This window comes from Onychomys torridus, chromosome 4, assembly GCF_903995425.1.
Source record: "Onychomys torridus chromosome 4, mOncTor1.1, whole genome shotgun sequence".
NCBI classification, from domain to species: Eukaryota; Metazoa; Chordata; class Mammalia; order Rodentia; family Cricetidae; genus Onychomys; species Onychomys torridus.
This window is the reverse complement of record NC_050446.1, coordinates 39,549,891-39,562,447: the sequence shown is the minus strand read 5'-3', so window position 1 is coordinate 39,562,447 and position 12,557 is coordinate 39,549,891. Positions and strand designations below refer to the sequence as shown.

Below are 12,557 nucleotides of genomic sequence, written 5' to 3'. Positions count from 1 at the left end.
ACTTTGTAGCTGAAATTTTCCTGTGTCCTGCCTGGTTGACACCACTCAGACCCAAATAAACACACAGAGGCTTATATTGATTAAAGTGCTCAGCCATTAGCTCAGGATAACTATTGGCTAGCTCTTACACTTAAACTCAACCCATTTCTGTTAATCTATATTTTTTCACATGTGCCATGGCTTTACCTGTGTGCCATTACATGCTGCTCCTGGACAGCGGGCTGGTATCTCCTGACTCAGCCTTCCTCTTCCCAGAATTCTCCCTATTTGCTTATCCCACCTATACTTCCTGCCTGGCTACTGACCAGTCAGAGTTTTATTAAACCAGTGTACAAAAGCATTATTCTATAGCAGTACTTAATGAGGTCAGTGTCATCTCAGAATTCCCTTTTCTTTTTCCATACTTATGGGAACTTCTCAGGTTCAATGCCTCTTGTGAAAATGAATAACATCACAAAGACATATTTACAATATAAAATCAAGTGGGAATTCAAAACTACACAGGATATGTGGATGACAATCAAAACTGTACAACAAATACTTGTAAAATGAAGTCCATGAGAACCTGGAAGAGTTAATGTACTGGTTATGTTAGGGACAGGGTTTTGAGAAGGTTTCTGCTCCTTTATTAGTTTTTAAAATTTTTATTGTTTATTGTGTGCACAGTAAAAAACACTTTTGAGAGAAAAAAGACACTTGTAAACTGTTTTAAACATTTAAACATGTAAAGTGTTTAGGTGTTCTCCTGGAAGCTCAATTTCCCTTGAGTCTTGTTAGGGGAGGAGTTGCTTCAGTCCTGTGATTACCACCACTGTTCCACACAATTCAACAAACCAAATCTGTTTAGTGTTTAAGAGAAGAAAACTTGAAATTTCCCACTTGGACACTCAATAGCTGTGCATTGAATCTCAGCTTGTGAGCTGGAGTGTACTCATCCATCCTGATAACAGTTAAGCACATACTTGATCTGAGGGCCCAACACTGATCCTGGAATCTTGTATTCAAGTACTCTTTGAAATGAAGGTACAGGTATATCTTAAAATCAAAGATATGATTTTTTTTAAATCAATGGATGTCAATGAATAAGGTAGAAGTTGCCAAAGATATGTCAGGGACATTTCTGTCATGTTCTTCTGCAGTGATGAGACAAATAGAAACTCATGTTACCTTTACAAGGAAAGGAAAGGGCAGGAGAGAACACACCTCTGGTCTAGCAGGTTAATTTTGCTTAATTTAAAAGAATAAAAGTGTGTCCTGAATGCCACAGTGGCTAGCAGCTTTGATGAGAGTTTGGAGGAGATAAAGTACCACAGACTGTCCATATCAGATGGGATTTATGCTCAGCTGTTTTTTCTAATGCAAAAGCCAGAGGCCAGATTTCAATGCATTTACATTAACTTTCAAAGTTCACATTTGAAAAAAAAAATCCTTTCTGTGATTAGGCTTTAATCACATAGTCATCCACTTTTGATTTATATTGATATTGTCTTTTGACTAGATCTTATGTTTACCCTGGTTAAAGTTAAATCTTGCTCACTTTCTACTGTCCCAGTTCCCCTCTCTGGTAGCACTCAGTAATATGATTTTCTCCTGTATCCTTTCTGGAATGTTCTGTATATTTTGTTTTGTTTTTTTCCTGGATGATTCTTAAAGTGACCAGTTATAATATACATGGGAAATTTTCTGTCTCAAAACTGATGTAAATGGTTCAGTGAAGTTTATTCCCTAAATATCAAACCCTAGTGTTAATGTATTGAAAGGTAAACCCTATTTTAGCCTGTCCTTGCCAAAGCCTTTTCTCAGCCAGCAACACCTCTCCCTTTTCTTCCTCCCAAATCGCCCGTCAATTTATTTCCTTGGCATAAAGAATGTTCTTCCCACCTCCAGACTGCAGGATGGAAATATTTTTGTTATTGTGTGGTAATCCCAGATTGGAAATCAAATGTTGTCTCTCCATCGTGTCTTTGTTCGTTGCCAAAAACAGATGGCAGCAAATCCATCTATGATCTAATCCTCTGATTTACACTGACCAGTTGCAATTTATTATTTTCTTCTCCTAATTAGAAGATCTGAATGTGTTTAGCATCACAAAATTTAATTTATTAAAATGTTTCCACAGAATGAACAAAAAGAAGTCATTAGTAAATTTCGCACTGGAAAAATAAATCTGCTTATCGCTACCACAGTGGCGGAGGAAGGCCTGGATATCAAAGAATGCAATATCGTTATCCGTTATGGCCTTGTAACTAATGAGATAGCCATGGTCCAGGTATGCCCAGAGTTCTGTGCTTTATGTGGATTCTCATTCCTGTGCTCTTACGTGGATTCCTCCTTTTTTACTAAAACAACACAAAAACTCTTTAGCTTTAAGCATGCGTCTGTGTTGCTGCTAAAAGAACCATCTTAAAAAAACTACAAGGGAAAGGCTTTTATATGACCACTGTTTGTTGAACTACTAGGGCAACCTCTTATAATTTACCCAACAACCCTGTTTTGGTTGCTATTTCTATGTTCTGAGATTTTCCAAGATTATGATTGATGTTGGCTCCGTGATAAGGCTCAAAAGAGGCCTCCTTGGTCTTCAGGTGTCAGTGAACCCCTAGTGGGATCGAGAATATGAACCTACTGTCCACAGATATCTGACAAAGTAACCCATTCAGACCTCAGGGAGCCCAGTGGTTGTCTTTTCCACCTCCAATTTTTCTACATATTTAGTTTGCTATAAAATAGTGAGTGGGGTCAATAAATAAATGAATAATTCTGAGTTTGCATCCAAACTTCTCAGCTCTCTTACTCACCTATATTAACAATGTCCTGGTATTTAGAAGAGTTATGATGAAGAAAATACAGGACAATATTCTTTAAACAAGAAAGGGCATTTTTTCATCCTTTGGTGCAGGACAAGGTATTGAAGGTGAAGGTCATTAGGAAGCTATCTTTCTAGAAAGCAAGATTAGTTCAGGGAATGATCTGTAAGTCAGAATGTTCTGACTACAATATGAATGCAGTTTGCCCTGAGAATAATATTATAGCTGATAGTTAAGCCCTTGAGCTAGGCAATCAAGCTTCTACTATTAAAAATGTGTCCATATCCCTCCAGTGACAGTTTGGATCTAGAGAATTCCACCCCATCAGTGCTAGGTTGTTTATGGTCTATTGGATGGCCTGATACCCATGCACATATGGACAGCACTAAATGAATGGCCTTAGTGGTCATTAAAAATCAAGAAGAGGACATAAAGGTGGATTTTGGGGCAGGGTTGAGACTTATGAGAAGTTGGAGGGGGCAAATGGGAAGAAGATATTATTATATTTTGTTGTTTACACAAATGAAAAATTTAAAGAACAAAAAAGAATTGATGCGCCTTTCACCTTCTTACACAGCCTATAGAAATTGACTCTTTAATGTGCATATTTTCCTGGAGAACTGTGTTTAAAGTCCAAAGTAAGCTGCTGGGAACAGTTCTATGTGCTCAGAAGCCCTGGTGCTAAGGCCAGAGATAGGCCTTGTCCTCATTCATCCTCTTTCAAAATAGATGGCTTCACTGGTCCAAGCCACTGCTCAGGGTTTCCATGGTTTATGATAATTGCTCAGGGTGCAACAGGGCTCTATGGGTGGTGTATTATTTTGGCTTTATAGCGTTGCCAAAATCATCCTAGAACATTGCATTAAATAACATTAAAGTTTGAAAAAGTTTATCTACAAGCCATGGGTAATAACTACCTTTACTAAGAAGAGAGAGATTATTTGAAGACTGTGGTACTCACTGAAGACTATCTTCCCAGGCCCAAACTGGGACAGCTCAGAGCAAGACACAGCACTTCCTTTCTTTGTTCATGTTCTTAGGCCCGTGGTCGAGCCAGAGCTGATGAAAGCACCTATGTCCTGGTTACCAGCAGTGGATCAGGAGTTACCGAACGTGAGATTGTTAATGACTTTCGAGAGAAGATGATGTATAAAGCTATAAACCGTGTTCAAAATATGAAACCAGAGGAATATGCACATGAGGTATTGTTCTTGGCCACTGTTGAGTTTGGTTTTCATCTGAGAATGGCTACATTTGTTTGCCACTGATGTCTGGGTGGCTACTTCCCCAGACAGAAAATGTACTGAGTTACCAGCTGCTGTCTGAAGATTTGTTCTTAGTCCAGATTCACAAAAAGCCCCAAGATCTGTGGGAGGGCGGAAAATGGTGAGGAAATTTTGATCATTGCAGGGAAACCAAACATCAACTTCAGTAATATGGATTTAGGCTGCCCTTTTCCAGAAAGACTTGTGCAACTTACTCATCCAAACCTACCTGGTAGTTTCAATTTGATCCAACCCATATGTACAAACACAGTATCTTTATTACAAAAATAGTTATAAAATGGCTATTGTCTGCCAGACAATATTCTAAAAATAGAGAACATGGTGACAAACAAAACATAAACCCTTGCTATGTGAAGTAGAAATCCTGGTGTGTACTTATTGAGGATGGGGGAAGACAGTTAACAGATTTCACAGCGTTGTACATATCATACACTAATGGGCACTATGGAATTAGAATAGGATTGTGTAGTCAGGGTTGGTGGCTTATGTCTGTAATCCCAGCATTCAGAAGGCTGAGGCAAGAGGATGAATGACCCCATGAGTTTGAGGCCATCTTGGACTACATACAGTGCCAACCTGGGCTACAGAGTGAATCCTATCTCAGAACCATACAAAACAAAACAAAACCTCAGCATAGTAGAGTATGATGTAAAACACTTGACTATGTGGCTACTTTTGAGAAGCTCCAACTAGAGACTGACACTGAGGCTGGTTCTGAATGATTAAATTGTATATAATAAGTATTGTATTCATATAGCTGAATCTCATTTAATAACAGTTATTTGAATTGGGTAAAGAAATACAGTGGAGAAAAGAATATATTTATACAACATTTCAGGAAACTCTCATACCACTGAAGTAAAGACTGTAACTCCTATAATAGCAAACAATCCATTTAGAAGAAAATTCACACCCTTGCATATGGGTGTGAATGTTAGTTTCTTAACATTAGAATTGGCTCTACCCTAAATAGAGTTTTAGGGAAAGGATGCTTTCAAATTGGTGTGCAAAGTATATAACCAACTCCAAGGTTTCCTGGCCAGGTTTTCATACAAACTTACATTTTAAACCCCACTTAAATATAAAGCAAACGAAACATTTTTTACTAAATAATCCTACTATAAAGTTATTCCCTCATATTTATGACAAAAGAATGACTCAGTGAGATCCTTATAAAAGATGATGGTCTAAGACTAAGTTGTGTAGGTCAATTATAGGACAATCTGTAGTTCACAGGTCAGATTCTCCCAATCTGTAGACTAAAACATTGCATTATTTAGCCTTTCATTACTTTCATGAAATGCCCAAGGTAGGCTGATTTTTAATGTAAAGAGGTTTATGAGTTTGACTCATAGTTAAAGCCATAAGGTCTAAGAACATGGAAAGCTCTATGAGGCCTCACCTCCTGACTGTTATCACATTATAGCAGAAATGCATATGTATCTTAAACTTCTTTGTGCTCTCTCTGTCCTTACAAAGCCACCATAATTCAATCTTGTGAGTTCCACCATTAAATCCTAATCCAAGATAATCTTTTCTCAAGGGCCCCATTTTGAAGCATACAACTAGGTTAAGTTTCATTTCTCCTAATACACAACACAAGACTTTGTGGCTTCAGTACATGCATGAATATAGAGGTGCAAGTGGTTTTCAAATCATAACAAATGATCCACTTAGGGACTCCAGAATGGACTACCTTTCTCAGTCTCCCTAGAACAAGAGATCTGCCCTCTCAAGACTTCTCAGGTGGATCTGCCCATATACTGAAAGCTCCCACAAGGAAGCTTACTTGTTACTGGGGCAGCTACTACACTCTCCCAGTCTTAAATACCTTCCCACAGTGTTTAGGCCACCAGGATAAAAAGTGAGAGTTGACACAAAAGACAAAGTCTCTTTTGCATGTCATATAATGTCAGTCTTCCTGAAAAGTTGAAATTATATCAAACATCTAGAATAAACCCAAACATCACCCACCACTTGAACCAACACCTTTTACTCCATCCTTCCACTCTGTTTGGACTTGACATTGACTACAGTAGAAAAGTGTATGCTAAATTCATCTGGTGCTTTGGTCTCTTCATTCTTATTTTCTAGAGTACAATCTAAGATATGTAAATTTCAGCTCATTTACTTCCATAAAACCATGAAAAATATTTAATGCACTATTGTTTTCTCCATATAGATTTTAAAGTTACAGGTACAAAGTATCTTGGAAAAGAAAATGAAAGTCAAAAGAAGTATTGCAAAGCATCATAACAACAATCCATCATTAATAACTCTGCTCTGCAAAAACTGTAGCATGCTAGTCTGCTCAGGAGAGAACATCCATGTAATTGAGAAGATGCACCATGTCAATATGACGCCAGAATTCAAGTGAGTGCACCAAGATCCATGTTTGAGTTTCTTTAGTCGAGGTGAGGTTGGTGGCATTGTAAACATTCTGCTTACAGTGAAACTGAGATTTTCTTTCTCTTCACAGCTTTCTCCTTTGTAGTCCCTCAAATATAATCTCATCTCTTATCTCTGTTTTGAAAGTAATCTCCCTCAAGACATGGAGTAAAGCTAAGACACAAAGCCATGTTGATACAAGACACTTGATTTACAGGTGTCCATATCTATTCTCAATTATTTTGAATGACTAAAAAGTTAAAATAACAGCAGACTTTAAGGGAGACACAGAGACAGTATGACACTTGTGAGGTATGTGTAGGATGGGGACATCCAACTGATTTGTCACAAAAATCCTGAGGAGCAGAAGATGAGAAAGGACAAGGTACAAGATAACCCAGCCACGTGGGTGACCATCAAATCCAATATGATGAACTCATAGGTGCATGTTGTCATTTTGTCAAGTGTCACTGATAACCCTTCCTCTCTGATCACTTTAGGAAACTCTACATTGTAAGAGAAAATAAAGCACTGCAAAAGAAATTTGCTGATTATCAAACAAATGGGGAGATTATCTGCAAATGTGGCCAGGTGAGGAAACTCTAGGGGGTTGTTTTCCTGTGGCCAAAAGGAATGATAAATTGCATGGGCATTTGATTTCTCCTCTCTCTTTTGTTTTCTAGGCTTGGGGAACAATGATGGTACACAAAGGTTTAGATTTGCCTTGTCTCAAAATAAGGAATTTTGTAGTGGATTTCAAAAATAACTCATCAAAGAAACAATATAAGAAGTGGGTGGAATTGCCTATCAGATTTCCTGATCTTGACTGCTCAGAACATTGCTTGTATAGTGATGAAGACTAGCTCTTGATTATTTTAAAATGTTGCCAACTCAAAATTTAGTATGATTTTGGTTGATGTTTTCATTATACCACTGAACTAATGCCAGAGTATGTAAATGACAGTTTTGTTTTGTTTTAAATAATGTAAAGAAACAACACAATACATACTTCTTACTGATTGTAAATGTAATTGTTAATCTGAATAGTCGATTTGATGAGGTCTAGGATCACCTGGGAGTTGGGTAGCTGGGAATGCCCTTAAGGGATTGTCTTAAGTTAAGCAAGGTAGGAAGACCTGCCCACTGTGGGCAGTCCTATTATCCAGGCTTGGGTCCTGGACTGTATAAAATTGATAAAACCAGCTCAGCACATATTTGCACTCATAATTCTGCTTCTTGACTGTGGAATGCAATGTGACAAGCTACCCCAAGCTCCTGCCACTGTGATGACCCTGCAGTAATGGATTATAACCTCAAACTGGGAGCTACAAGAAATCCTTCCTTCCCACATTGCTTTTGGTCAGGGCATTTTATCAGAAACAGAAACAGAAAAGTAACTAGAACAGTGGGGATAAAGAAAATCTACCACTAATACTCCTTAGTGTACAGGATTACAGTATTGTGGAAAGCACTGGAATATAAATGAGAATCCAAGATACCAGTCTTAGCCAGTTCTGTCACTGATTGTTGTGGACTATTATTTTAACTAGGCAAAGATGTGTTACATTTCTTTATGCTGCAGAATAAACTTTAACTGTGTAAAGATGTATTACTTTTATCTATGCTGCATTTGTTTACTTATGTAAAGATGGGTTGCATTTGTTGCATCTTGCCTGCCTAAAGCACCTGATTGGTCTAATAAAGAGCTGAATGGTCAATAGCTAGGCAATAGAAAGAACAGTTAGCAGACAGAGAGGATAAATAGGAGGGTAAATCTAGGCTCTGGAGAAGGAAGAACAAGAGAAGAAGGAAGAGACAAAGAAGGACATGCCTGAGGCAAGAAGCCAGACAGCTGCTTTAGCCAGCCAGACATGGAGACGCAATGAAAGCAAGATATACAGAAATAAGAAAGGTAATAATCCCTAAGGCAAAAGGTAGATAAAGAGAAACAGGTTAATTTAAAAGAGCTAGCCAGAAAAGAACTAAGCTAAGGCAAGCAATCAAAGCTGATAAGAAGTCTCTGTGTCATGATTTGGGATCTGGTTGGTGACCCAAAAGAAAAAGCCTGGTACAACTGATTTTCACTTTTTCCAGATTTATTTATGTGTTTGTGTGTTTGGTATGCATGCATGTATGTATGTGTACCATAAGCATGCCTGGTGCCTCTGGAGGTAAGAAGGCACCAGATCCCCTGAAACTAGAATTATGGATGGTTGTGAGCCACCATGTGGGCGGTAGGAATCAAACATGGTCCTTTGCACAAGCAATGACACTTAACCACTAAGCATCTCCCCAGCCTCTGTCACTGATATTCACAATCAAATTAGCCTCCTCAGTTCATCCTTCTTCAGCAGCCTCGCTGTGAGTGAAATGTTGATTACATTATCTGCTTTGCTTTTATTAGCTTGCTGTTCTTGTACAAAAAATGGACATGTTCCTGGTTTTAAATACACCCATTTATTATAGCAGCAGTTCTGTAGGTCAAACATCTAGATAGAGTTCTCATACAAGGCCAAAATCAAGGTTTCAGCCAGACTGTTCTCATCCATAGACCTTGAAAGAAGACTCTACTTCCATGCTCACTCAGGATTTGTTTCCTTACAGCTGTCTGGCTAGGATTTCTGCTTTCTTGCTACATTTCCACCAGGAATTGCTCTCACATCCTAGGAATGCTTTATTCTGTGGCCTCTTCAGGAACCCACCCCAGCACATATCATGTTATGTTTCTTCAGGACCAGCTGGAGAAATCTCACAGCTGCTAAGGAATCTTAGTTAACTCAGCTAGAATAACAGGAACACATTATATTATGTTTTGAATTAGGCATCATATTGATAGACAGGTGTGACAGGTGATCTCACTTGTCAACTTTAATAACATCTACAGTCATCTGGGATAAGGTCCTCTGGGCATGCCTGTGTATCCTGTTCGGCCAATAGGCCATGCTGACACTCAAAGCAAGGAGATGATTTGAGGTATCATGCATGAACTGACATGATTTGGGAAAGAATCTTGGAGGTCATTTTAGAATTTTACCATCAAACCGTTTGTTAAGTTTTTTGCTAATATAATGTGTATCCATAGGCGAGTACTTGGACAAACAGGAAGCACCATAAAGTAGACAGTGTTAATAAATGCAGCATCAAGTAGTGTCTGGCTTGCTTCCCCAGCATTCAGTTCTGCAAACACAGTACCATCCTGGAATACGACCTAATCTCACAGTGGTGGCTGAATTGACAGCAGTTCTAATGCATGTAAGATTGCCAGTATCCATGGACAGAGCAGCTTGCCAGTCTGTCCAGCCTTTACATGGGACTTATCAGGGGACAGATGTTGACGGTTTAGTAATTAATGAAGAGCAAAAGCTCTCCACATTCTGGCTGAAGAGTGACAACCCTGGATGGTGATACAAATATGCCATTTGGAGATGGAAACAGGGCCAGTGTATTCACGAGCCTCTCCATTGTTACAGAAGAGCCATGATTGGAGACCATAACTTTAACCAGCCATTTGAACTGACACCAAGTCTCATGGATGGCTTGCTCCACAGAAACAATTACCTCTTCTGAAGAAGGGAATGAAGACAGAATCCTTTTGTGGTTTTGCTCTATTAGTTTAATTCCTTATTAAGATATTTTGAATCTTTTATTAATGAGACCTGAGCCACGATGAATACACTAATCAGAGCTCTTGGGAATATAAATGCACAAAAGAAGAGTTGGGTTTTTTAAATACCTTAAAAATTCCACCTGACTCTATTTAAAGTATTCCTCTAAAATGTTTTAGAAACTATGCAAGAAACCAGATATCTAAGATATCTAAATGGATCACTGTAAAATATGCACTCTATTTTTAAATATCAACAAATTCATTTTTTGGTCAATGTTTTATCCTTTTTCTCAATAAAGGAGTTGTTTCTTCTTTAAAGTTAAAGGTGTATATTTCAGATACTATATAATTTAATATGACACTTGATGACTTGAACTACAGAAGACATATTTTACTTTAAAAGCAAATATAACTATTGTTGTGTCTTGATTATTACTGGATAGTGTAGAATCCTTAACATCTTAACATTGATTAGCAGGATGTACCTGTGAGACAAAGTCATTATTCTGAGCTTTACAATGCCTTCGTTTTAGTCCTTCGGTTGTTTGAATGGCTTTTAACAACTTCAGACCACACATCTGTGTTTCTTCTCCTGAATCTGGTTGCACTGAAGTTTCCTAACTACACTAACATTTTCTTGGTTTGTACTTCTGGCTCCCTGTCTGTACTTTTGTTATAAAGTGTAGTCTATGAATATGAAACAGTTTCTCAAAAGCTATTAGTGCATGTCACAAGTAAGTGTTCAAAGTGAAATGTGCTATAAAAGAAGTAGATATCTTCTTCGCAATTCAGTAGCCAGTACAGCAGAAAGTACTGCCTTGGAGAAAACAGGTCCCAGATGTTGTTGTTTACAACTCAACAGAAGGAACTGAGGAAGAGTCGGAGTTCCTCTTGCTATTATAGCTTTTAAGATGTGGGAGTCTCAAACACATTTAGGAGAAGTTAGGGAACAGCAATAAAGAGAAAGGTAAATATTTACATATCTCAAGTTAAATCACTTACTAGGTACCTTTGACATTTTGTCCCTTACCTAAAGCTCCTGCTACAATAGTCTTCTGGTCACTCTGATTTTTCCTCAAATATGAAGTCATTCTTTGCCACTTCTTCAGCAGATGTCTTTTATGATTCTTCAAAAACAAAATCCAGATGTCACTTCCCAGAATTCAGCTGCATTTAAATTTCCAGAAGAGAAATGGAGAGAGCTTGTATTATGGAAAGTATTGCTCACTCACCCTTCCATAAAATACTCATGAAATCTGTAAACAAGTTTGTGAGTCAGAGCAATACGCACAAAAACAAAACACAGACTTGATGCCATTCCTTAGAATCCATAATTCTAAGAATTATAATGTTAATTAGAAACTTATTTTTTGCCTATATTTAGTCTTGCTAGATATGTCTTTGGTTTTGTACATAGACTGTGGAATAAGATAAACCCAGATGTGGATCATTACTAGTATGGGGATTTTGAGATTGAGCCACTAATCTCTGAGGCCGAAGGAAATAGTAACTACCTTGAGAAACTATCCTAGAAACATAGGCACTGAACTGAACAATGCTAGCAGTTAGCATGTACAAGAAATAACCCCAGAGTATAGGAGGAGTTGCTGGAAGAGCTGAAGCATCTATAGCAGACAAAGATGTAGAAAGAGCATAGGAATAGTCCATCTCATATCTGCATTTCATCTTTAAGTAAAATATATGCAATCCTGAAGTCTGTCATATCAACACTTATCATAGAAGTGTCATCCAAAGAAGTAGTAGTAACAAACATGAATGTCATTAATATGCCATTCAGGGTGGCTAAGGGGAGAGTTTAGCCTTTATGAGAAAAACACAAAAGTCAATATTAGTGTAAGTATCATTGTATTCATTCAATGGCTTTCAGACTTAACTAGGTCTAAGAATGAGTTTAATTATGTTCTGTCTTCACCTAAAGAATTGATAGTAATGCTGTATCAATGATTGAGTGAGGAACTACATGAGAAAGAGAAACTGAGCTATCATTAGTAATTTTTGTATAGCACAATTTACAGTTGCTTTCTGTTTGTTTCTAAGTCCTTAAATGTTTTCTCAGATCCTAAAATACAAAATATGAAATATGGATTCTTCTCCAGGGTTTAGCCTGGTGAATCTGACTGGTCCTCCCCACTTCTCACATCTGTTTCAACCCCAGTAGTACCAAACTCCAAGCCTGAACCAGGATTCTAATACCAAATGATCATTCCTGAAGATATATACCTACAAGTAAAATTATGCAGATTGAACAGGTTGAATTTTATATATTTAGGAATACACACAGACATAACAGCAATTTAAGAAAAAAGAGACCATTATTTGGAATAGAATGATGATGATGTGGGAGCAGTTGGAGGAGGGAGGGTGGAGATATAATGATAACATAATCTCATAATAAAAAATTATTGAAAGTATGAAATATGGAAGCATTATATATATTCTTTGTAATAT

General features: G+C 37.7%; 1 protein-coding gene across 1 annotated transcript in view; it reads left to right on the top strand.

The window, feature by feature from the left end:
- Window positions 1–8,027, top strand: part of Ifih1 (interferon induced with helicase C domain 1) — a 51,982-nt gene extending 43,955 nt beyond the window's left edge. The window contains 5 exon segments of the mRNA XM_036185110.1: window positions 2,120–2,269; window positions 3,848–4,009; window positions 6,276–6,466; window positions 6,982–7,072; window positions 7,165–8,027. Of these exon segments, the coding sequence (XP_036041003.1) occupies window positions 2,120–2,269; window positions 3,848–4,009; window positions 6,276–6,466; window positions 6,982–7,072; window positions 7,165–7,344 (774 nt within the window). The 3' untranslated portion in view covers window positions 7,345–8,027.
- The last annotated feature ends 4,530 nt before the right edge of the window (window positions 8,028–12,557 follow it).